Source organism: Musca vetustissima, unplaced genomic scaffold (genome assembly GCF_032173495.1).
Source record: "Musca vetustissima isolate MV318-11 ecotype Yass unplaced genomic scaffold, APGP_CSIRO_Mvet_v1 utg1268, whole genome shotgun sequence".
Classification (NCBI taxonomy): domain Eukaryota; kingdom Metazoa; phylum Arthropoda; class Insecta; order Diptera; family Muscidae; genus Musca; species Musca vetustissima.
The window spans coordinates 126,872-154,557 of record NW_026882850.1 but is presented as its reverse complement, the minus strand read 5'-3'; the positions used below and the strand labels follow the sequence as shown (position 1 = coordinate 154,557).

Genomic DNA, 27,686 nt, shown 5'->3' with positions numbered 1-27,686 from the left:
ACGAAGTCTCTCTCATTAATGTCCAGCAGTTGCCTTGTGGTTGTTGTTGTCATTTGATTCACTGTGAGACTTCTCTAAAGCGTTTTTGCCTTTCGAGACTTTCGACCTCGGCCCAGGAATTTCTCATGTTACGGAAGAGCTGGAAAAAAATAGGGAAAAGAGATAAAAATTAATATAAAAAATATTGATAAACTACGACCAAGAACCCTAAAATCGGAAAATATCGTAATGGGAGCTAATATAAAACTTGGATCCAGACTGATAATTTTTTGCACGCAGGTTATTTGTCCCATAAAGTCTCCTAATAACAAATTACAGAAGAATCGGTTAGAAAATATGATCAAGAACCCTAAAATCGAAAATTACTCCAATGGGAGCTATGAGAGAACATGGACCTAGAATTTTAATTTTTTGCATAGAGGTTATTTGTTCACTAAGATTTCCACATAACAAATTACAGCCAATTCGTTTGGCAAATGTGGTCAAGAATCCTTAAATCGGAAATTACTCCAATGGGAGCAATATTAAAACTTCGACTCAGAAGGTTAACTTTTTGCATGGAAGTTATTTGTCCACTGATATCTACAAATGCCAAATTACAGCCAATTCGTTTCACAAATGTAGCAAAGAACCCTAAAAACGGAAAATATCATAATGGGAGCTATCTGGAAACTTGGACCCAGAATGTTATTTTTTTGCATGGAGGTTATTTGTTCACTAATATCTTCTAATACCAAATTACAGTCGGTTCGTTTCACAAATGTGGCCAAGAACCCTAAAATCGGAAAATATCGTAATGGGAGCGATATGAAAATTGGTACCCAAAATGATAAATTTTTGCATGGAGGTTATTTATTCTAAAAGATCTTCAAATACTAAATTACAGTTAATTCAGTTGAAAAATAAAACCAAGAACCCTTAAATCGGAAATTACTGCAATGGGAGCTTTAAGAAAATTTGGACCTAGAATTTTAATTTTTTTGCATGGAGGTTATTTGTTCACTAAGATCTCCAAATACCAAAATACAGCCAATTCGGTTGAAAAACACGATTAAGAGCCCTAAAATCGGAAAACATCGTAATGTGGAGCTATATGAATATTGGTACACAGAATGATAATTTTTTGCGTGGAGGTTATTTGTCTACTAATACATTCACATACAAAATTTCAGCTGATTATGTTGACAAATATAAACAAGAACCCTAAAATCGAAAATTATCGTAATTGGAAACTATATGAAAACTTCGACCCAGAATGTTAATTTTTTACATGGAGGTTATTTGTTCACTAATATCTTCTAATACCAAATTACAGTGGATTCGGTTGGAAAATAGGGTCAAGAAACCTAAAATCGGAAAATATCGTAATGTGAGCTATATGAAAACCTGGACCCAGAATAATAATTTTTTGCGAGGAGGTCTTGTGTCCACTAAGATCTTCAAATACCAAATTACAGTCAATTCGGATGGAAAATATGTTCAAGAAGCCTAAAATCGGAAAATATCGTAATGGGAGCTATACGAAAACTTGGACCCAGAAAGACAATATATTGCATGGAGGTTATATGTCCACTAAGATCTCCAAATACCAAATAACTTAACCTATATATTTATAACACCTGTAGAAAACCACATACAACAAATTAACCTAACTCTATTGGTTCCATTTTCAAATAATAAAATAAATTAAGAAAAATATTTTTTTTACCCTTCCACCACGTCGAGTCATATTTACCTCATCGATCCAATTGTGTTCGGCCAGCAAATCATTTAAGATTTCCGTCGAAGATTTGTTGGGATTTTCCGCCTGCAGTTCGGATACACGTCGAGAACAATTTACATAAAGATTATATTTTTCATGGGCAATTTTATGGAAAATATCTGCACGGGCGGCACAAATGCGACACAGTAGAATGTCCTGGAGAAGTGGAAGAAAAAAATAAAAATTAAAAATAAATGAATTAAAAAAAAAAATAAAAAATATAAAAATTACCTTTTCATAGGTCATGCGGGCATCTGTGGGTATTGTCTGCATGGTATTTGAATTATAGGGTTGACCGAATAATAGAAAACGCACCGATATGCCCGGCTGATGGCAGCCGGCACAATTTTTTTGTGTTAAATTATTTTGTCCCCATTCGGAGAAGACATGACACTTGGGCCAGGTTTCTATTGAGGTAATAACACTACGGGTCCAGGGTGTTATCGATAACAGCTTACGTTTACAATTTTCTAATATTGTATCCAAGGCACGAACACTGCCTAAAAAGTATTCATCTGGAAAAAAAGAGACAAAAAAGAACATTATTTGGAATTCCCTTCCCTTCCATTTGTTTCTCTTACCCTTTTCCCTGGTTATTTCCGAAAAGAAACTTGGATCTAATACTTGTGATATCATTGTTTGTATATAAATTTCAAAATGATCTCTATACGATAAATAGTCCTCCATGATTTTCTCGATAAATTGCTCAGTGTCATCGGCTATTAATTCCGATCTGAGAAATTCCACAATTGTTTCGGTATGAGATTGAACTTGTATGCGTACGGGGGCTTTTAAATATAATTTCTTCGTGTCCAAATTCCAGGAAGCATACTGTAAAAAAAAAATAAATTTAATTATTTCGATTTTATTTATTTTTATTATTTTCTTTTTCGAAAACTTACCTTGGACATATTGCGATAAAATGTTTTACCATTCTGATAAAAGGCTTCATATTTTTGTAGAATACATTTGGAATCCACCTGCCATATGGTGGGCCAATCATTAACCAAATCTGTACGTAAAACTATAAAATCACCGGTCTGAAAAAAACAAACAAATTAATTAAAACCCAGTAAGGAAGGCAGCGACAATATGATGCCCTACACCACTAATACCAAAAAATCGACAAATACCCTAATCGGAACTATATGAAAAGTTGCAGCCAGGATGATAAATTTTTGCAAGGAGGTTATTTGACCACTGGGAATATATAATATAATACCTTAAAAAAATCGGAAAATACCTTAATCGGAGCTATATGAAAAGTTGAAGCCAGGATGACAATTTTCTGCATGGAGGTTATTTTGACCACTAAGTCTTCAAATACCAAATTACAGTCGATTCGGTTGGAAAATATGGCCCAGAACCCTAAAATCGGAAATTTCCATAATGGGAGCTATATGAAATCTGGGACCCACAATGATAATTTTTTGCATGGAGGTTATTTGTACACTAAGATATCTAAATACTAAATTACAGACGATTCGATTGGAAAATATGATCAAGAACCCTAAAATCGGAACATACCCCAATGGGAGCTATATGAAAATTGGGACCCAGAACGATAATTTTTTGCATGAAGGTTATTTATCTACTAATACCCCCAAATACCAAATTACAGTCGATTCGATTGGAAAATATGATCAAGAACCCTAAAATCGGAAAATTCCATAATGGGAGCTATATGAAAAGTTGGACCCAGAATGATAATTTTTTGCATGGAGGTTATTTGTCTATTGAGATCCTCAAATACCAAATTACAGTTGATTCGGTTGAAAAATGTGTTCAAGAACCCTAAAATCGTTGAATCGGTGGTGTAGGGCATTAATTTTTTTTTTCATTCCAGAAAAAAATTTATTTTTTTTTCTATTTACTTTAAAATTATCTGATCCGGCGCCAGCACCAGATGAATTCGTATAACTTGTTGATGTATTGGCCATATCATGATTTAACGTGTAACCATCATTGGTGGTGACGACAACGGGATTTTGTGAGGGCTGTTGTTGCTGCTGTTGAACCGGTGATTGTTGTAACGGCTGCTGGTGTTGTTGTTGCTGTTGTTGTTGGTGTACAACTTGCTGCATTTGCTGTTGATTATAATGTTTACGTGGTGAACTTTTTGTACGTCTGGCCATTTTTCTTTTAAACCCCTTGCCATCTTCACTCTTTGAGGAGGACGAGTGGGAGGAGGAGAATGATGAAAAATCAAAAGAAGAAAAACAAAATATTAAAAAATCAAATTGTTTTTATTTAGAAATTTAAGAGAAAATTTCAACTATCTATGAGAGTATGAGATGAAATTCATGGAATTACATCTTCTTCCTGTGGTGTCCACACTGGATCCGTATCCGAATCGGCAAATTCATCTGGCTCAGCCATGACATCGTCTGTGGGACCGCTGGTAGCTGCCGCTGTCGTACCTAATATAGCTATACTGTTGGTTTTGGCCTTACGTAAACATTGTTCACGCCTGGGTGGGAGTGTTAGTGGATCTAAATAATACATCGAGGGGGGAATCAAAGAAAATTTTTCATTTAGAAAAAAATAAAGGATTTTTATAAAAAAATTATATATAGAGTAGCATCTCATGGGCTTTTCAAAACTCTACTACAACGAAACATATTTCTCACCACAATATTGTTGTTTGTTGTTTTTGTAGTATTTGAAAAAAAAACCTTGGAAAAATAAATTTTTATTAGGGGTAAAAATATTTTAAATTTTTTTAGATATTGAAAAAATATATGTAAAAAATATTATTATATTGAAAATGGAACCATGGTTTTGAGTTATAAAATCTAAATATTGGAAATTAACACTTTAGTGTTAAAATGGAACTAAAATGGGTTTCGGAACATAAAAAAGGGAATCGATTGGAAAATATGACCATGAACCCTAAAAATAAACTTGGACTCAGAATGATAATTGTTTGCATGGAGGTTTTTTTTACACTAAGATCTCCAAATACCAAATTTCAGTCTATTCGGTTGGAAAACACGACCAAGAACCCAAAAATCGGAAAATACCCTAATGGGATCTATATGAAAAAATGGACCCAGGGTGATAATTTTTTGCATGGAGGTATTTAATACACTAAGATCTACAAATACCAACTTTCAGTCTATTTGGTTGGAAAACACGACCAGGAACCCTAAAATCGGAAAATGCCCTAAAGGGAGCTATATAAAAACTTGAACCTAAAATTATGATTTTTTGCATGGATGTTCTCTGCCATCTAAAATCTCCAAATATTAAATTACAGTTGATTCGGTTGAAAAACACGAACAAGACACCTAAAATCGGAAAACATCCTAATGGGAGCTATATGAAAACTTGTACCCAGAGAAATACTTTTTAGCATGGAGGTTCTCTGTCTTCTAAAATCTCCAAATACTAAATTACAATTGATTCGGTTGAAAAATATAACCAAGAACCCTAAAATCGGAAAATACATTAATGGGAGCTATATGAAAACTTGTACCCAGAGAAATAATTTTTTGCATGGAGGTTCTCTGTCTTCTAAAATCTCCAAATACTAAATTACAGTTGATTCGGTTGGAAAATATGGCCAAGAACCCTAAAATCGAAAAATAGCGTAATGGGAGCTATATGAAAATTTGGACCCAGATTGATAATTTTTTTTCATAAAGGTTATTTGTCCACTAAGATCTCCAAAAACAAAATTTCAGCCGATTCGGTTGGAAAATACGAACAAGAACCCTTAAAACAGAAAATACCGTAATGGGAGCTATATGAAAACTTGGACCCCGAGTGATAATTTTTTGCTTGGAGGTTGTTTGTCCACCAAGATTTCCAAATACCAATTTTCAGTCTATTCGGTTAGAAAATATGACCAAAAACCCTAAAATCGAAAAATACGGTAATGGGAGCTATAAGAAAATTTGGACCCAGAATGACAATATTATTCATGGAGGTTATTTATACGCTAAAATCCAGAAATACCAAACTACAAATAATTCCAATTAATTTTTAGCCCTATGAATCAATCTATTTGTCGTCCATCCTACGATTATTAATTTTTTGTTTGTTTGACATAACCTCAATTTAATTTTTTTTCTTATTTGTAATTTTTAAATATTTCAATTTTTCAACATATTTTTACAAAATACGTTAAGGCTAGAACAGTATAGTTATATTTTAGGTATGTATAAATAGAGTTAGGCTATCAGTAAAAGCACTTAAAACTAAGAAGAAGAAGAAAAATACTTAAAAATAAAAGGAAAAAATTAAAAATTGTACAAATAAATGAGGTTAGATTGATTTGTTTTAAATCGAATCTTTTTTGTAGCCAAAATAAATAGAAAATAAAATATATATTTCCATAAAAATAACAACAACGACAACCGAATTCCATTCCGCACGCCCACAACATAACATCATACCACCATCATCAATCAAGTCGGCTTTTCATTCCTTTTCTCTCTCTCTCTCTCTCTCTCTCTCTCTCTCTCTTGGTTTTCCATTTTGACAATTAAAAGATGTTTTTATTTACATAGAAGTTTTTTTATTATTTTTTGATTGCTTTTTATTTTTTAGTCTTATATATAAATATAAGATTATTATTTTTTTTTTCATATATATATCTTGACTATATAAATTATTTTTGTTTTATTTTTTTTTTTTTAGTAAAAAAATAAAAAAAGGAATACTTTTTTGTGTTTTTGTTTTCTCAAACATAATTAGAGATAAATTAAAAAAATACACTTTTTGTACAGAGAAGAAACAGAAAAGAAGAAGAAAATTTACAAAATTGAAATGAAAACAATTTAAGGAACAATTTTGAATTTTTACGTATCTTTGTAATGGGGCTCTCAGAGGTCAGATACATTAGAAAAAAATATTTTTTTAGGTATTCAGAGAGCTTGGATTAAAAAAAAATCGGAGGTTATTCGTCCAATAAGTTGTTCAAATACCAAATTATAGCCGATTTGGTTGGATAATATGATCACGAAGAATAAATTCGGAAAATACCCAAATGGGTGCTATTGGAAATCGTGGACCCAGAAGGATAATTTTTTGCATGGACGTCATTTGTCCACTAAGATATCCTAATACCAAATTACAGCCGATTCGGTTGAAAAACATGCCCAAAAACCCTAAAATCGGAAAACACCCTAATGGAAGCTATATGAAAACTTGGACACAGAAGGATAATTTTTTGCATGGGGGTCATTGGTCCATTAAGATCTCCAAATATCAAATTACAGCCGATTCGGTTGGAAAATATGACCAAGAACCCTAAAATCGGAAAATATGGTAATGGAAGCTATATGAAATCGTGGACCCAGAAGGATAATTTTTTACATGGAGGATATTTGTCCACTAAGATCTCCAAATACCAAATTACAGACCGTTCGGTTAGAAACTATAATCAAGAACCCTAAAATCGGAATAAAAGCTAATTGGAACTATATGAAATTTTGAACATAAAATTATAATTTTTTGCATGTGGGCTATTTATCCACTAAGATACTCAAATTGCGAAATTGTAACCAATTCGGTTAGAAAATGTGACCAAGAACCCAAGATTCGGAATACACCTCCAAGGGAGCTGCATGAAATGTTGGACCCAGAGTTAAAATTTTTTACATGGAGCTCATTCGTCCACTAAGATCTCCAAATACCTAATTACAGTCGATTCGGTTGGAAAATATGATCAAGAACCCTAAAATCAGAAAATACGGTAATGGGAGCTGTGAGAAAACCTAGATGGATAAATTTTTGCATGGAGGAGATTGGTTCACTAAGATCTTCAAATACTAAATTTCAGCCAATTCGTTTGAAAAATGTGCTCAAAAACTCTGAAATCGGAAAATACGGTAATGGGAGCTATTAAAAATCGTGGACCCAGAAGGATAATTTTTTCCATGGAGGTTATTTGTTCATTAAGCTCTCCAAATACCAAATTACAGTCAGTTCGGTTGGAAAATATAATCAGGAACTGTAAAATCGGAAAATACGGTAATGGGAGCTGTGAGAAAACTTGGACCCAGAAGCATAATTTTTTGCATGGACGTCATTTGTCCATTAAGCTCTCCAAATACCAAATTACAGGCAATTTGGTTGGAAAATATAATCAGGAACCGTAAAATCGGAAAAAAACTCAAAGGGAGCTACATGAAATCTTGGACCGAGAAGGATAATTTTTTGCGTGGAGATTATTTGTCAATTAAGCTCTCCAAATAACAAATTACAGTCGATTCGTTAGTAAAAAATGAAAAAATTAAATGGCCGATATCGAAAATGGGGACAATAACTTGTTTTTTTGAGTACCAAATATATATAACTATTCTATATATATAGTTGAGTTGTATGTATGTATATATATAATGCGATTGGTGTTTTTTGTCATTTGAGGAAATCATGTTTTGTTTTGTTCTGTTTTTTGTATCATCAAGGGGCTTGGAGAGGAGTTAGCCCGCTTTTTCTTTTTTTTTTCTATTCAAATTTTCAACGCCATGACCAGAGAAAATTTAAAAAATGATGATGATTGTTGTGTGTTGGTACGCTAGTGGCGGCGGAAGAGGAATTATGGTGAGGAGCTGTACTGGTAGTAGTAGAGTTGTTGAAAGCATTTAATGGAGGACTACGGCTAGTAGGAGGAGTAGTAGTAGATGTATTGGTAGAATTGGATTGTTGGTCAAGTAGCAACATACCTTGACTGGTGCCGCCGGCGCCTCCAGTTGTGTTGGATGTGGCCGCTGCTGCTGCAGCTGCTGGTGTTGAGCCATAACCCATTTGTGCACAGTATTGCTGCTGTTGTTGTTGTGGATGATGTTGGGGCTGCTGCTGCTGATGTTGTCCATAGGGACGGAATGATTGCTCATGTTGTTGTTGCTGCTGATGTTCTGAATGCTGAGGATGCTGTTGTATTACCGATGTACCTGTATGCGAATTCGAATTATTGGCCGCAGCCGCCGTCTGTTGCTGCTGCTGGGCAGCCGCTGCAGCAGCAGCTGCCTGCATTTGGGCATGTGGCCGCTTTTTGGGCAAAATTTGTGTCTGTGATAGAATTTTGATTTGATGGCCATCATCACCGGTTACCATTTGCTGCTGCTGACCATGCTGTTGTTGTTGTGTAGCACCACCATGGGGATCTATGTGGCCGGCTGCCACCGCCGCCGCTGCTGCTGCCGCTTCATCATTTGAGGGATTTAGGTTTTGTTGTTGCGTTTGGGCCTGCTGCTGAGCTTGTTGTTGTTGTTGTTGTTGCTGCTGGGCTTGTTTACCTCGTTTGCCTCCACCACCACCACTTCCACCACCGCCGCCGCCAATTCCCCCACCACCACCTCCAGCATTTGTCTTGGCATAATTATTTTTCCGGCCACCCTTGGCCGTGGCCGCTGCATCCTCCTCGCGATCACCTTGCAAGAACTTCAAATAGCTGTCCATAAATTGAGTCTTCTTTTCGCCAATGGAGGTGCCCACCACCGGCTTCTTTTCGGGAGGCACATACGATGTTGAATTGCCGCTGACACCGATGCTGCTGTTGCCCAGTACACCGAGACCGACACTGCCACTGATATTCGATTTCGCCGACATTTTACTGCCGGTGGAATCGTTGCTATTCGTATTCGGATTGTAGATGCCTATATTGGTTGGTTTCGTCGACGTATTGCGTGCCGTGTCACTGGCACTGGCATAGCCCTGTTTGGGTGTTGAATCGGCCAGGAAATCCAATTCTTCTTCGATATTCGGTACAATGACTTTATTGCTGGCTGCCTCTTGGGCGGCTTGTTGTTGCTGTTGTTGTTCGTCGGGTTGTTGTGGCTGTTGTTGTTGCGTGGCAGCCGATGCGGCAGCAGGGGTTGACACCACAGCCGCAGGTGTGGCAGCAGCGGCAGCTGCTGTTGCAGCTGTATTTTGTTGCTGCTGCTGATGCTGTTGTTGTTGCTGCTGCTGTTGTTGTTGATTTGCCGCCGCAGCTGCCGCCGCTTGCTGCTGTAGTTGCTGATGCTGATTGAGATTGTACAGGGTATGCTGTATGGCTCCGGCAGCAGCTGCTGTCTGTTGCATGCATGCGGAATATTGTGAGGCAATTTGTTGTGTAAAATTGGGATAGTACGGCGATAGATTGGTCAGATGGGATTGGGCTTGTGATGATTGTAGATGAGCTGGTTGTGGCACTTGTTGTTGCTGTTGCTGCTGCTGATGAGCCACGGCAGTCTGTTGCTGCTGCTGTTGTTGTTGCTGCTGCTGCTGTTGTTGCTGCTGCTGCTGGGCATGCTGTTGGGTATGCGGATTAACATATGTGGGTATATTTATTGCGGGCACCTGCACAGCCGCCGCCGGTGTTGTTGTATTATTTTCCTGCTTCAATGTTGTTGTATTCCATTTGTTATTGAAATCATAATATGTGGCTTGTTGTTGTTGCTGTTGAACATGCTGTTGTTGTTGTTGCTGCTGCTGTTGATGATGACCTGCTGCCGTTGCATCCTGCTGTGAACTTTGCTCAGCCTCGTAGTCATTTGTGATAAGCGTCTTTTTCGGCTGTCTCTTACGCGGTGTTTTGGTGGTCTTCGTCACCATTTGTTGTTGTTGGTGTTTTTCCTCAGCCTGAAAATAGAGCGGAAAAAAAAGAAAATCATTAATATTAGAATTTTTAGTAGTTAAAAAATATATATTTTAAAATGCAATTTGAATTGAAAACAAAACAGAGAGTGAAGACGGAGTGTTGAGAAGAAAAGGTAAGCCAGTGTTTGTTGTTGTTGTTTTTTGTGTAGATTAAATTCTTATAATTATAATATTAAATAAATTAATTAATTTAAATAAGAACTATAAAAAATGTGTTGAGGCGTCAGTTAGTTGCCCACACTCGGAAAACCGAACCTACTATGAAAAAGCAAAGAAAAAGAAAACCAAGCACCCCCCTCCCCCCATGGTAGGAGATTTTTTAATGCAAAAATCGGAAGGGGGAAAAGAATTGAGTTTGTTTGTCCCCAATTATATCCAAATTCCAAACTAACCCAATTCGGTTAGAAAATATGCCCAAGAACCCTAAAATCGGAAAATACCACAACGGGAGCTATATGAAATCTTGGACCCAGAAGGATAATTTTTTGCATGGAGGTTATGTATCCACTAAGATCTTCAAATACCAAATTACACCCAATTCGATTAGAAAATATGCCCAAGAACCCTAAAATCGGAAAATACCACAATGGGAGCTATATGAAATCATGGACCCAGAAGGATAATTTTTTGCATGGAGGTTATGTATCCCCTAAGATATTCAAATACTAAATTGCAGTCGAATCGGTTGGAAAATATGCCCAAGAACCCTAAAATCGGAAAATACCGTAATGGGAGCTATATGAAAACTTGGATCCAGAAGGACAATTTTTTGCACGGTGGTTATGTATCCACTAAGATCTTCAAATACAAATTTCTGATCGAATCGATTCAAAAAGATGCACAAGAACCCTAAAATCGGAAAATGCGGTAATGGGACCTATGGGAAAATTTGAAAAAATTGAACCAATTTTTTACATGGAGGTCATTTGTCCATTAAACTCTCCAAATACCAAATTACAGCCGATTAGTTTGGAAAATATGACCAAGAACCTAAAAATTGGAAAATACCTAAAGAAGGATAATTTTTTGTGTGAAGGTTATTTGTCTATTAAGCTCTCCAAATAACAAATTTTAATCGATTCGGTTGGATAATATGATCAGGAACCGTAAAATCGGAACATACGGTAATGGGAGCTGTGAGAAAACTTGGACCCAGAATAAAATTTTTTACATGGAGGGTTTTTGCCCACTAAGACTGACTGACATAACGATTCATCAACGCCCAGAAAAAACGGCTGAAGCTAGAATCTTGAAATTTTGGGTGAGGGTCACTCTTGGTCCGAATGTGACAGATAAGGCTGGGTTTTTTGAAAATTCGTAATAGAAAGGTACGAAAAGTACTAAATGTGATACCATTTGTATTTGGCGAACCGATGGAGCTAGAACTCTTAAATTTTAAATGAGGGTCACTGATGGAGTATAGGAAAGATGTAGCAAAGGATTATTTGGAAATTCAAACTGTAACTATCCGAAAAGTACTAAAATGTACTAAATTTGGTACAATTTCGTAGCATGTGAATGGATAGAGCTAAAAATCTGAAATTTGGAATGCGAATTAGGGTTGGGTTCTGGATTCAGTTTAAGCAATTTATATTCATGGGTACTAACTGATACTAAATTTGGTACAATTTGAATTTTAGGTGGACCAATTGAGCTAGAATCATGCAATTCGGATCACTTGAGGTGTAAGATTCAGATATGTAAAAGTTTTAGAAATTTGTACTAATGTGTACTAAATTTGGTACAATTGGAATTGTGGGTGGACAGATAGAGTTGGAATCCTGAATCTTGGATTTGGGATCACTGTCGGGGTGTAGGTTTGGGTTAAGTAGAAGGTTTTGGAAATTCGTACTACTGTGTACTAAATTTGGTACAATTTGTATTGTGGTGAACCGATAGAGTTGTAATCCTGAAACTTGGATTTGGGATCACTGTGACGGTTTAGGTTTGGGGTAATTAGGAGTTTTTAGAAACTGGTATGTAGAAATTTTTGGAAATTGGTACTACTGTGTACTAAATTTTGTACAATTTGAATTGTGGGTGAACCGATAGAGTTAGAATCCTGAAATTTCGATTTAAGATCACTGTGAGGGTGTAGGATTGGGGTATGTAGGAAGTTTTGGAAATTGGTACTACTATGAACTAAATTTAGTACAATTGGAATTGTGAGTGAACCGATAGAATTGGAATCCTGAAATTTGAAATTGGAATCATTGTAGGGGTGTAGGATCAGGGTACTCAAATTTAATTTATGGTCGATATTAATGTGTGGATAGCATAGTTTTTCTGACATATACTGTTTTCTGTGAAAATACAATTATATGTTAATACATGTTTAAATATATCCCACATTCGTTAACGAAGTAGCGGGCATATGCTAGTTTTATGTATTTTTTTGTTTTTATACATTTTTTTATTTTATATTTTTTAAAATTTTTATTTTTATGTTAAATATTTTTTACGTTCTATATTTTTTATTTTACATATTTTTTGCTTTATATATTTTTTTTATATTTTTAATTTTATATATTTTTTCTATATTTTTTATTTTTTATATTTATTTTGTTAGTATATATTATATTAATAAAATGTAATGATATATTTTTGTATTAATAATAAAAAAAAAAATTTTTTTTTAAAAATATTTTTCTTTAAAAAAATATTTTTTATTTATATATTTTTTTTTAATTTTGTATATATAATTTCTAATATATATAAAATTATTTAATATTATTTTTGTTTTATATTTAAAGAAAATGTATTATACAAAAAAATAGATTACATTTTTCTTACGTTCATCATCTTCCTCAACGTGGCATACGTTTTTTGGTTTTTTCATTATTTCTATATTTATTTTGGTTTTGGTTCAAAAACAAACGTCACAGGTTCAAATAGGTGTTTCAAAATGTTTTATGGGTTTAATATTTAACAAAAAAAAAAATTACAACAACAAATTACCAAGAAATTAATAACAATTTTTATATATTTTATTAAAAATATAAACATATATATAATTTGTATATATTAAAAAAAAATAGAAATAAGTGTTAGTGTTTGATATTATTTACAAGAAGTAGAAGAAAAAGAATAAAAAAAACAAACAACAACAAATTTAAATGTAATAATACAAACACACACACAAAAAGGGCGGAATAGAAAAATAGAAATAATTAAAATTAAATATACAGTTTAATTCCTATTATTCGATATTGATTTTGTAAAATAAAAAAAATAGACAAAAAAACACAAGAGATAAACAATTTTTAGTCAAAAGAGAGGAGAAGGAAGTTATAAAAATCTGTTCTCCACTCTCTAATAACAGGCATTTTTTTAAATTTTCAAATACTTTATATCGAATAATCTTAATTCAACTGTATTGATATGAGGACCCCATCACCCCCTTAACAACACCATTTATATTTATTATTAACATTCTAAAAAAATTTTAAGAAATTCTCAGAGCGATTTAAAGCTGAGAGAGAGGGAAGGGAAGTTAAATTTAATATTATTTTTTTTAAATACACACAGAAGAGGAAGATGATTGCTTCTATTTTTTTTTTCAATACATTTTCTTTTATTGTTATTTCAAAATAGTACTTTAATTACTTTCTATATAAAAAAAATCTTTTCGCTTTTTATAAGGTGCAAATTAAAAAAAAATGTATAGATACATATAATGGCAGGATTGGTTTATTGGCTAGAATTTTTCCTAAAGGAAGCTAAAAGGGATGTGGTAAAAAAGAATGGAGGTTGTTTGTTCACTAACATCTCCAAATTCGAATTTACAGTCGATTCCATTGGAAAATATGATCAAGCTCCCTAAAATCGGAAATTCCTTTAGTGAGACCGTAATGGGAGCTACATGAAATCTTGCGCCTAGAAGGATAATTTTTTGTATGGAGGTTATGTATCCACTAATATCTTCAAATATTAAATTACAGCCAATTCGGTTGGAAAATATAATCACGAACCTTAAAATCGGAAATATGCTCAATGAGAGCTATATGAAAAAATGGACCCAGAACGGCAATTTTTTGCATGGAGGTTTTTTATTCACTAATATCTGCAAATACTAAATTACAGTCAAATCGGTTGGAAAATATGCCCAAGAAACCTAAAATCGAAAATATACCCAAATGGGAGCTATATGAAAAAATGGAACCAGAAGGATAATTTTTTGCATAAAGCTTATTTATGCACTAAGATCTCCAAATACCAAGATGCAGGCGATTCGGTTCGAAAATTTATACACTAATATCTACAAATACAAAAATCGGAAAATACCGTAATGGGAGCTATATGAAAACTTGGACCTAGAAGGATACATTTTTGCATGGAGGTCATTTGTCCATTAAGCTCTCCAAATACTAAATTACACCCAATTCGGTTGGAAAATGTGATCAAGAACCCTAAAATCGAAAAATGTCCCAATGAGAACTAAAAGAAAATTTGAACATAGAGCGATAATTTTTTGCATGGAGGTTATTTGTCCACTAAAATCTCCACACAATTTTTTGCATGGAGTTTAGTTATGTACTAATGTTTCCAAATACTAAATTACAGTCGATAATTTTTGGCATGATGGTCATTTGTCAACTAAGATCTCCAAATATGACCAAGAAACCTAAAATCGCAAATATACCCTAATGGGGCCATATGAAAAATTTAACCTACAGGAATAATTTTTGCATGGATGTTATTTGTCTATAAATATTTCCAAATGCCAAATCACAGTCCAATCGATTGGAAAATATGACCAAGAACCCTATAAATCGGAAAATACCGTAATGGGAGCTATATGAAAACTTGAAGCTAGAGGTATGATTTTTTACATGGAGGTTATTTGTCCACTAAGATCTCCACACACCAAATTCTGATCGATTCGGTTGGAAAATATGCCCAAGAACCCTAAAATCAAAAAATACCATAATGTGAGCTATATGAAAATTTCTACCCAGCATGGTCATTTTTGGCATGGAGCTTATTTATGCACTAAGATCTCCAAATACCAAGTTGCAGTTAATTCGGTTAGATCCCTAAAGATCCCCAAAATCGGAAATTACTCCAATGGGAACTATATGCAAATTTGGACCCAAAATGATAATTTTTAGTATGGTGGTCATTTGTCCACTAAGATCTCCAAATACCAAATTTTGGCCATTTCGGTTGGAAAATATACCCAAGAACCGTAAAATCAGAATATACCCCAAATGGAAGGTTAAAAAATGTGTTGCCTATTTTTAGGCGTTATTGATTAAGGAGTGGGGAGAAATGCAAATGAAAAAAACAAAGGCGGCTTGGCTTGGCTTACCCTCCTCATTCACTCACAATTCTTCAACAGAAAAAAACATTTGTTTTTTTTAGAAATTTAAAAAATGTGATGTGAAAATTAAAAAAAAAATTGGAAATGAAAATAAAAGTTAAAAAAAATGATTAATAAAAATGTCTAAATAAAAATAAATAAAATGTAGAAATAATAATAAGAAAAATAAATACAAACCTTAGAATTTATTTGAATCTGTGACGTTGTTGTTGTTGTGTTGCCTGAGCTTGACGACGTTGCCTGATGGGAAGACGAAGAAGACGTAGAAGAATTGTGGGGATGCTGGGGGTGGTGATGGTTATTTGGCGAAGCTGTGGAGGTGGTGGCGGCGGCGGCGGCGGACGGTGACATTAACATATTGGCAATCATGTGCTGGCGTCGTTTCTCAGCAGCTGCTGGCTGCCGATTTTGTTCATTATTATAGAGATGTTGTTGTTGCTGCTGTTGCACCAGCAAATGTTGCTGATGCTGTTGGTGTTGTTGTTGCTGCTGCTGGCTGTGGGTGTGTTGCAATACCGAATTTGCTACCGCCACAGCAACAGCCTGTTGCTGCTGTTGCTGGTGATTATTGTTATTCACCATGGTCTGTTTGATTTCCAAACCGGGTGGCAAATTGAAAATTAAATTTTCACTCAGCACAACATTATTGCCCACCAGGGCGGTATTGTAATCTAGATTATGGTGTTCCTGTTTAACCTGCAGCTGTAGTACATTTTTAACATCCTCCTGCTGCTGCTGGCCAGCATTTTCATCTTCTTCAATTTTCCACATGTGGATTTGTTGTTGTTGTGGATTGTGTTGTTGTTGCAGCTGCTGTTGATGCTGCTGCAATGTACTTTGTATCACAGATGAATAGGCAACGGCACTGTTGTTGTTGTTTGTTGCAGGCGAACCAGCGTTTGCAACATGTCCACGACCACCTCGTATGGGTGTTTCATTCGATGCCGCCGTTGTTGCCGCAGCCGCTGTCACCCCTCCTGCCGGTGTTTTATAAACAATAACTTGCGGTGGGGTGGTGGCGGCAGCCACATTATGCAGGGCTGCTGGGGAGGAGTTGCCGGTGGAGCTTAGAGCCGGACTGGCATAAACCGGATAATGTTGTTGGGTGGTGGTCGACGAAGCTGGACTAGGATGTTGTTCGATTTGTAATACATGCTGCTGTTGCTGTTGGGGTTGTTGTTGCTGCTGCTGTTGTTGCGTCTGTTGCTGAGATTTCCGTACAATTTTATAATGCTTGCCATCGATATAGATTTCCTCCTCCTGCTGTTGCTGCTGTTGTTGTTGCTGTTGTAATTGTGTGAGGTATAACAAATCATTGTAGGCCTTAACTTGAGCCTTAGTACACTGTGTATTTTCTTGTTTGATTTGCTAAATATTTTTGGATTTTCGATTTTTTTTTTCAATTTCGAAAAATTTTTGAATTTTTTTTTTTTCAAGAAATTTTATTTTTTTTGGAATATATTTGTTGTTGTTTGTTAAAAGAAAAAAATAAATAAATTGGAAGTAGAAAGGATATTTGTTTTGGTTTGTTGTTGTGATATTACAAAAAAATGATTTTTTGAGATCATCAGGTTAGGTTATGTGTGAATATATATATGTGTGTGTGAATGTGTAGATTTAGTTATATTATAAATACGAAGAAGTATGGAAGAAGAAGGATGAAACTTGTAAATACATAATAAAAAAATAAAAATAAATCTAGTTATGGACACGTACATATGTATTAAATGTACTTTTGCACACAGCATGCCTCATGTGGTATATACAACCAACACAGTAATATGATAGGGCGTTACATGTAATATGTGTGTATGTGAATTATATACCTTATAGTCTTGGATAAAATATTTAAAAAAAATGTATACATATTAAAGAATATTGAAAATAATATACTGCATACTTTCAGGCATTTAGGAGAAAATATGGACCCAGAATGTTAATATTTAGCATGGAGGTCATTTGTCCACTAAGATGTTGCAAATACCAAATTAGAGGCGATTCGGTTGGAAAATATGATCAGGAATACTAAAATCGGAAAATTCACCAATGGGAGCTATATGAAAACATGGACCGAAAATTATAATTTTTTTGCATGGAGGTCATTTGTCCACTAAGTCCCCACATAACAAATTACAGACAATTCGATAGGAAAATATGCCCAAAAACCTTAAGATCGGAAAATACACCAATGGGAGCTGTAGGAAAATTTGGTTCCAAATTTGGTTCCACTAAGATATCTCCAAATATCAAATTACAGTCAATTTCAATTGGAAAATATGACAAAGAACACTAAAATCGAAATGGGAGCTATGAGAAAAATTAACCCCAGAATGATATTTAGCATGGAAGTCATTTCACCACTAAGATCTCCACATAACAAATTGCAGTCAATTCGATTCGAAAATGTGATCAGGAACCCTAAAATCGGAAAATTCACCAATGGGAGCTATATGAAAACATGGATCTAGAATGATAATTTTTTGCAAGGAGTTTGTATGACCACTCAGATCTCCAAATACCAAATTAGAAGCGATTCGATTGGAAAATATGACCAAGAACCCTAAAATCGAAAAATACCCCAATGGGAGCTATATGAAATCTTGGACCCAGAATAATAATTTTTTGCATATAGGTTATTTGTCCCCTAAAATCTCCAAATACCACAATTAGAATCGATTCGTTTGGAAAATATGCCCAAAAACCCTAAAATCGGAAAATACATCAATGGGACCAAAATGAAAACATAGTCCCAGAATGGTAATATTCTGCATGGATGTCAAATGTCCACTTAGATACCCAATTACCAAATTAAAGTCGATTCGATTGGAAAATATGGCAAAGGACCCTAAAATCGGAAAATATCCCAATGGGAACTATATAAAAACGTGGACCCATAATGGTAATTTTTTGCAAGGAGTTTGTATGACCACTAAGATCTCCAAATACCAAATTACAGCTAATTCGCTGGGAAAATATGGCCAGGAACCCTAAAATCGGAAAATACCACAATGGGAGCTATATGCAATCTTGGACCCAGAATGACAATTTTTTTCATGGAGGTTGTGTGACCTCTAAGATCTTCAAACACCAAATTACAGTCAATTCGTTTGGAAAATATGACCAAGAACACTAAAATCGAAAAATTCAAAAATGGGAGCTATATGAAGAAAATGTGGAACCAGAATTTTAATATTTTATCCAGAGGTTATTTGTCCATAAAGATATCCAAGTACCAAATTACAGCCAATTCGGTTGGAAAGTATGACTACGAACCCTAAAATCAGAAAATACACCAATGGGAACTATATGAAAACATGGACCCATAATGATAATTTTTAAATCCTCCTTATTCGAATCCAATTTACAAAATACTTTATCCATTCAACTATAAAATATAAAATTCAATACAGTAAAAAAATATTGATATTCTCCAAAACCATCTACAAAAATATCATGTAGGGGTTTTGAGGATAAGATATATATTTTTTTCATTATGAATGTAATTGTTATAAATGTATGTAGTATGTGTGTTATGTATGATTGTCCGTCTGTCTGTCTTGCATGAAAATATTTGATTTTTTGTTGTGGTTGTTTTCATTTCAGTACAGTAAAATTTGCAATATTATTGTTGTTTGTTATCGGAAAATATAAAATCTTGACCAGTGACAATACGATTGTGCACAATGTGCAAATGTGTGTGTAAATAATATATATATATATATATATATATTATAAATACAACACACACATAATATATATGCATGAATTTTATATGTATAGGTGTGTACATATGTTTATGTCCTCTTGTTCTCACCATCTCTGGTGCCTAGCTGGGTAGATGATATCTGTGAAGTTGTCATTACTATTTACTGTGTAGTATATAATATAGTATATAAGTACAAAATACATATATATATATACTTTTTATACACACATATGCATTACAATACACATAAATATTCATTGGGAAATGCTGCTGTTAACTGTCAGACGCACGCACACACCAGCACACAAACAATAACCCCCCTGAAACATATGAAATGTCTGTTTGGATATATTATTGCTGTTGTTGTCGTTGTTATTATTGTTGTCGTCTGGCAGGCTGACTGGCTTCTATGTCAAATGCGATTCGAGAAGATTTTGGTCTATTTTGAAAAAAATGCAAATGCGACAGATAGAATTGCAGCAGTTGCAATATGAACTTGATGTCGGTGGCAATCAGGATAGGTATATCCTTTTCGCTTGTGTAATAGATAAGGAAATCCTATTTAAAAATCGACAAGGAGAAGAAATAAATAAACAAATTACAGTTGATTCGATTGGAAAATATGACCAAAAACCCTAAAATTTGTCTGTTAGAATACACTCAGAACTCCAAATACCAAATTACAATTGATTCGATTGGAAAATATGACCAAGAACCCTAAAATCGGAAAATGCCCGAATGGGAGCTATATGAAAATATTGACCCAGAATGATAATTTTTAGCATATAAATTAATTATCTACCAAGATCTCCAAATACCAAATTACAGCTAATTCGGTTTGAATATATGTCCAAGAACCCTAAAATCGGAAAATACCTTAGGTTAGGTTAGGTTAGGTTTGGGGGATGTGCAGTCACGTGTATGACTGCAACACTCTGAGACCGGTTAGGTCCGTTGTGATCATCCACAAGAAGAGAAGCAGCGAAGTGAAGAGATAAGGGATAGATCTGTAGGGGAGAGAAGATTTGTGAAATTAAAGGAGTGAAGAGTGAGGGTCGATGGTCCTATGAGTCTGACAGAAAAGTGTTACGTGCCAAGGTTGTGTGCTCCTAACCACTTTATGCTTCTAATTATGCTGTAGATTAGAGCAGGTTCGGTTGTTGAGAAGAGGCTGAGACTAGGTAGAAAGTGAGCCCCCATTAGTCTGTGCCGCCTGTAAGCAAGGGCTGGGCACTGGCACAGGAGATGCTCAATTGTCTCCATCTCCTCTTCGTCAACACAGAGTCTACAATAATCAATTGCATCGAGGCCCCATTTACTAGTAAAGGCCCTGATATTGCAGTGACCAGTGATGATTCCTGTCACCACTCTAATTTCGGCTTTGCTCAGGTTCAATAGTTTGCGCGTTCTTTTGGTAGACAGAGTCGGCCAAATGGATCTTGACACGTTGCACCTAGGTTCGTTGTGCCAAAGTTCGCAGGCTGTTTCGTCAAAGAACGCCTCAAAGTTCCTATAGAAAAGACATATGGGTGGTTTGATCGAGTCATCAGTTTCTAGATCAGTGGATTGAGATCCTCGTCTAGCTAGTTCATCCGCTCTTTCATTACCCAAAATGTCACAATGTCCTGGTACCCAACACAACCGATAGCTACGGTTAAGTTCCTCCAGAGCTGTTCTACACTTGAGGACGGCTTCGGATTTGATGTGACAAGATTTGATGGCTTTAAGAGCCGCTTGACTATCTACGAAGATAGTCACCGGTTCAACAACCTCAGAAAATACCTTAATAGGAGCTATATGAAAACTTCAACCCAGAATGATAATTTTTAGCATGGATGTTAATTGTCTACTAAGATCTCCAAATACTAAATTACAGTTGATTCGATTGGAAAATATAACCAAGAACCCTAAAATCGGAAAATGCCCCAATGGCAGCTATATGAAAATATTGATCCAGAATGATAATTTTTAGCATATAAATTAATTATCTACCAAGATCTCCAAATACCAAATTACAGCTAATTCGGTTGGAATATATGGCCAAGAACCCTAAAATCGGAAAATACTCCAATGGGAGCTATATGAAAACTTGGACCCAGAATGATAATATTTTGCATGGAGGTTATTTATTCACTAAGATACCCAATTACCAAATTATAGTCGATTCGATTAAAAAATATGACCAAGAACCCTAAAATCGGAAAATATCCCAATGGGAGCTATAGAAAACTTGGACCCAGAATGAAAACATTTTGCATGGATATTCTATGACCACTTAAATCTCCATATGCCAAATTACTGCCAATTCGGTTGGAAAATATGGCCAAGAACCCTAAAATCGGAAAATATCCCATTGGGAGCAATGTGAAAACTTGGACCCAGAAAGGTAATTTTTTGCATGGAGGTTGTATGTCTACTAAAATCTCCAAAAACCAAATTACATTTGATTCTATTAAAAAATGTGGTCAAGAACCCTAAGATCGGAAAATATCCCAATGGGAGCAATATAAAAACTTGAACCCAGAATGATAATTTTTAGCAAAGATTTCCAAATACCAAATTTTTGTCGATTTGATTCCAATATGTGAAATTTCAGACCAGTCTGAGCATTAATTCATTTCTATTGGGATCAAGGTGTCGCACCTCCCACCTCTTAAGGCGGATGTTATGCCAGTCCTTGAAGAATTTTCCTTAAGATTTTGCCTAAACAAAAAGGAAACAAATAAATGTGAATGCAATTAGTTTTTAAAGTTTGTAAGGAGGAGGATGAGGAAAACATGCATATCTTTTCCTATGTGTGTGTGCTAATGCAATCCGAACGGCTGCCTTGTTCGCCAGGTAACGAGATTAATATTAAATACTATATGTGTGTGTAAAACGAATAACAAACAAAATAAAACTCCATCGTACTCCTCCTCCACCACCTTGCCACACAACATTGTAAGCTTGCTGGCTGCTGCATGGCTGAGGAGGAGGTGGGTGAGAGAGTATAGGTGGCTTGGCACCAACAACAAACAAATAACATCTAAATGTTCGGATCAGGATGAACACACAAAAGTAATGTGTGGCCTTTTTGTAGATAGTATGTTGTGCCATGCTGGCTGGCTTGCCAGGCTGACTGACATTGCTTGCCCTGCGTATGCTGCTGCTTCTGCTGCCACATGAAGAAGAACAACAAGAAGGAGAATAACAACAAAAAATAAAATAACAAGGGAAACATTTTCGAAAAAAGAGATCCAAAGACAAATGTGTGTTACCAAACACGTACGTTGGTATGTTATATATGAATGTGTGTGTGCATATGTGTATCTGTTTGTGTGTGAAGTATCTGTGTATTTCGCCTGTCGCATATGTGTAATAAAATATAAAGAAGCGGGGCAGAGGAAAATGCAGTATTAGGGATGCTCACAGTAATAACTCGACATACGAACGAACGCACGCACAACATAACGACAACAACAACACAAAACAGAGGGAGAGAGAGTGAGAACAACAACACAAATTTTAATGATTATTTCGAAACAAAGGTTGTTGGAATGAACGAATCATACTATCCCCAAAAACATCTACTAAGATCTCCAAATACCAAATTACAGACAATTCGGTGAGAAAATATGGCCAAGACCTGTAAAATTGGAAAATACCCCAATATGGGAGCTATGTGAAGTCTTAGACCCATACTAATAATTTATTGCATGGAATTCATTTATCCACAAACGTTTCCTAATACCAAATTACACTTTATTCGTTTTGAAAATATGGCCAAGAACACGGAAAATACCTCAATGGAAGCTATATGAAAACTTTAACCCATCATGATAATATTTAGCATGGAGGTCATTTGTCCACTAAGATCTCCAAATACCAAATTACAGCCAATTCGGTTGGAAAATATGGCCAAGAACTCTAAAATCGGAAAATACCACAATGGGAGCTATGTGATGACATAGACCCAGAATGATAATTTATTGCAAGGAGGTCATTTGTCCACAAAGGTTTTCAAATACCAAATTACAGACAGATTCGATGGGAAAATATGACCAAGAACCCTAAAATCGAAAATACCCCAATAGGAGCTATATAAAAACGTGGAACCAGAATGATAATAATTTGCCCAAAGTTTTCCAAATATCAAATTACAGTCGATTCGATTGGAAACTATGACCAGGAAACCTAAAATTGGAAAATATCGCAATGGGAGCTATGTTAAAGCTTAGACCCAGAATGATTATTTATTGAATGGAGGTTATTTATCCACTAAGATTCCCAAATACTAAATTACAACCAATTTGGTTGGAAAATGTGGTCAAGAACCCTAAAATCGGAAAATACCCCAATGGGATCTATGTGAAGACAGGATTCTAGACTCAATTTAATATACAATGTAAAATTTCGTATAAATCGAAAGTGGGCCATTAACATAAAGTATGATGAAATTATTCCCTTCGAGAGTTATCATGCGCACCAGCCGCCCAGACGGACAACGGACGGACATATGTAAATCGACTCCGAATTTTCTGAAACGGATTTGGTCCAAAAAACATTGGGTCTAAAACCAATATTTCGATGAGGCACATTTACGCCGTATCAAAGTGTGTATAGGCTGAGGATATAAAAACTTATAGACGCGAGTGATGTAGAAAATATTTTTTCTATAAGTATTTTAATACGCCATTCTGTTTATAGAGAACTTAGAAAACATATTTAGACTATTGATGTCGATCTATTTTTGATAAGGAGACTAAAATAAAATTTTCTGTATACAGATATAAATATGGAAAGTCTTTTATCCAAGTTTCGAAAGCTACACCACTTTCATCTTAGTTGTCCCAAACCCACTACTCTGTTTGTCAATGCAACTTGGGCAACTACGAGTGGCGGGTGATCTCCGAGAATAGTATTCACTCTGTATCCTTGCATTGCTTCTAAAAAATGGATGTTAAGAGATTTCAACAATTAAGATCTCCAAAGTAATTTGGCCGTTGAGGAGCTCTAGTTTCTTGGGACCGAAGTAAAAAAAAAAAATAGACGGGTGCGGATTGAGAATAGTATTTGAGGCAGATTTTTGGAGTGGTACGAAAAAAAAGGATAAGCATTTCCCACTAATTTGCCCGCTTATCCTAGAAAAATTTTGTTGTACTCACACTCTAAAAGACGCTGATACCATCCGTGCTGGTGTATGGATCTGAGTGTTTGAGAGAAAGATCTACGAAACGATCTGCGTCGTCGGTGAATATCGCCATCGAATTTACCATGAGTTGTACCATCTATTCTCGGACATCGACATTGTCAGACGTATCGAGCTGCAGGGATATAAAATCGAGCCAACTGATGGTTCACGCAGATGGGAAGGCTACGAGATCGATGGAATGGTCAATTATGAAAGAAATCTTCTGTCTCAAGCCTAATACAAGGTTTAATAAAATCATGAATGGATTATTTGCAAATGTATGGGTCTTATAAACAACCTTGTATGAATCATATATGACTTGAGAAAAGTATTTTATTTATATTTTTTTAGTCTTGAATGAATCATATATTCCTTCAATGGTATTGTATGGCACCTGAAGGATCACCAAAATCTTTTAATTGGACACCGAAGAGATCTGATAGGATATTGGGTAATACAAAAAAAAAAAGACAAAGACATACATAAAGTCCACAAAGTTGTACTATGTGTCCTTTAACCGTATCAAATCTCATACAAGGCTTCAATAGTCCTACATTTGCTACAGCAGGATTTTAATTTATTTTTATCATATGGATCATATATAATCTTTATTGGTCGTATAGAGCGATAGTACTTCGAAGGCCCTATAATTGTAATAGTAGATCTCCAAATGTTTGTAGAGGTGATTTTGTGGTTCTGTGTGAACCATTGACAAGCATGGCCTCAGAAGATCATAGTTTTTATATGAACAATACAAAAACACAAACAAATATTTTTATGGAAGTAATCAAAGGTTTTTGTGTCGATCGCAAACCATTAATGAAGCATATTGATTTTCTTTAATTCACATCTAGTATTTCAAATCATCATATAAGATTTGTCTGCAATTTCTCAATGAAGATATGTGAGAGATTCTTGTATGGAGAACTCAAAAAGATCTGTATGGCTTAAAATTATGAACCGTAGAAGAAATCCAAAGGAAATGTGTAGGTCATGGAAGATCTCTGCAGTTTTTGTAGAACGATAAAATTTCGTAAATATTTTAGAATTTCTAAGGCAAAAAGACTTGTATGATATATAGGTAATCTTCTACATACCATATAATATGTGAAGGCACCCTGTTGCAGTTCGCAGAGCGGTGTTTTGATTGGTCTGAATACTTCTCCATTGCCTAACACTAGTATTCGCAGACCTTACTGATACCGCATAGCTGGCCACAGACAATCTATCACTTTGTAAGATGTCAACAAGTTGTTCAATTTATGGCAACTAGCTGTAATTTGCGCGAACGATTTGAAAATTCTGTCGAATGTAAACCCGAGAATTTTGGGTTAGTTAGTGGTCCGAATTATATGTCCCTCAACCTGCACAATAAATTGAAATTGAGCAGATGTGGCATTTTCCCATGGAAGAAGGCTGATTCAAATTGACAGGACTGTAGTTCTGGGAGGGAACGACCTACATGGGACCCTTATCCGGAGGAACTGCTACTAAAAGCTGGAAACTACGGTGATTCTGGCCAAGTCTACACAGGAGGATTGTTGCATCAACGAAGGAAGGGTAGATTGTCTGACTCCAACAGGTCATGTGTCGGCAATTGCCGACAATAAGCTTCAAAGGCAGACCGCGACTGCAGCGATGTCCGACGACGGACAACGATTCAAAGGTCGGAACGGCCCGAGAAGCATCCAATGCGAAGCACTACAAACGTACTGTATCGTATCTTCGTAAGCTCGTTGAATGAAATGCTAATTTGCTTTCGGAGAGGTATGTTCATCTCATCATGGGTAAGATGAGATTCGTAAGGAAGTTCATCGTGAGCTCGAGATGGAGAAAATCTCCCTCCCGAAACAAACAGCTCGATCAAAAATCTCTATGGAGACCTCTGATTCGATTCGAAAAGTAGTAGAATCAGCAAAGCCCACTGTCTCTGACTTGGGATCCGTTCATCCTTAAGGATGATCCACGTGTGAAAGGCTCAGTCTCGAAGCCCGATTATGAAATGTAAATAAAATATTGCAAATTTTACTGTATTATAAAATAAAAACAAACCAAAAAAAATCTGTGGTGAGTTTTGTGTTTCGAAGAAATTTCTGTGGTGAGTTTTGTGTTTGGAAGAAAATTGTCCAAGAGGGCCTAAAAGAAGGTATAGTTGTGAAATTCCCTAAAGAAGACGACACACAAATGGAGGAAATGATGATAATGAAATCGATGAGATCAGATCACGCTCTCGATCTATCTCTCTAGTATGCATATAAGGTATGACTTATGATTCTAATTATACAAATCTACATACTACTAACTCACCACCTTTTCTGCCGCCGCTAAATTTAATTGTTGTTGCTGATGTTGGGCCTGCTGCTGTTGGGCGGCCTGTTGTTGAGCCGCCTGCTGCTGGGCGGCCTGTTGTTGGGCGGCTTGCTGTTGAGCCTGTTGCTGCGCCTGTTGTTGTTGCTGCTGCTGCTGAGCTTGCTGTTGTTGCTGCTGCTGTGCCTGTTGTTGCTGCTGCTGTTGTTGCATAGCCAAAAAGGTATTCGATATCATTGGCGAATTCCAACTTAACGTTGTCGGTGTTATTGTTGACGTTGTGGGTGATGGCGAAGCACCGCTAGACGATGAATTCTCCCCATAATAATTGGTGGCCGCCGCTGCATTATTAACAACGGCTGCTGCTGCCGAGGACACAGCCGCTATGGCAGCCTGATTTTGGAATGAGGTTAATTGTTTATCCAATGTGGCGGGTATTTGCAATTGTCGATGCGGTGTATTGACAGCCGATGAGGCATAATGGGCAGGTTTCGGTTGTACAGCACTGGCGGCGGCCGCATGATGATAGATTTGTTGGAAAACTGGATTATAGCCGCTGATCGGTGAGGGGGAGACAAAACTGCCGCCACCCGCTGCTATGTTGGCGGCAATATTTGTGTGGGCCTGTAGCAGTAGGGATTGGGCACTGGAGGCCAGATGGGGATGTTGAAAGTCATCGGCGGAACCGCTGGTGCCGCCAGCCGGTACTATACGATTGTAAGCATATGGCCAGGGGCTTGAATTGGGGTCCATGGTGAGTCAGAGGCACACGGACAGACACACACACACAGTTTTGTGGGCACACAAATGGTGGTGTACTGGTGCT

The 27,686-nt window shown here is 35.9% G+C and overlaps 1 protein-coding gene across 1 annotated transcript; it reads right to left on the bottom strand.

The window, feature by feature from the left end:
- Nucleotides 1-39: 39 nt before the first annotated feature.
- Nucleotides 40-27,616, bottom strand: LOC133329532 (alpha-protein kinase 1). Its single transcript, XM_061538008.1, has 12 exons — nucleotides 26,942-27,616; nucleotides 15,855-17,012; nucleotides 10,028-10,336; nucleotides 9,602-9,988; nucleotides 8,437-9,502; nucleotides 4,076-4,254; nucleotides 3,637-3,927; nucleotides 2,665-2,802; nucleotides 2,344-2,593; nucleotides 1,994-2,277; nucleotides 1,736-1,918; nucleotides 40-139 (listed from the first exon to the last, which is right to left on the bottom strand). Exons 1-12 carry the CDS (start codon nucleotides 27,611-27,613, stop codon nucleotides 59-61), a joined length of 4,998 nt encoding a protein of 1,665 aa, XP_061393992.1. The 5' UTR covers nucleotides 27,614-27,616; the 3' UTR covers nucleotides 40-58.
- Between the last annotated feature and the right edge of the window lie 70 nt (nucleotides 27,617-27,686).

Bases quoted from the DNA above. Each gene is read 5' to 3' on its own strand.
- LOC133329532 (XM_061538008.1), bottom strand. From the start codon at position 27,613: ATGGACCCCAATTCAAGCCCCTGGCCATATGCTTACAATCGTATAGTA. The intron at 2,594-2,664 runs GTAAGTTTTCGA...TTTTTTTTACAG, and splicing joins TTTATCGCAATATGTCCAAG to TATGCTTCCTGGAATTTGGA. The intron at 1,919-1,993 runs GTAATTTTTATA...CCACTTCTCCAG, and splicing joins CCCGCATGACCTATGAAAAG to GACATTCTACTGTGTCGCAT.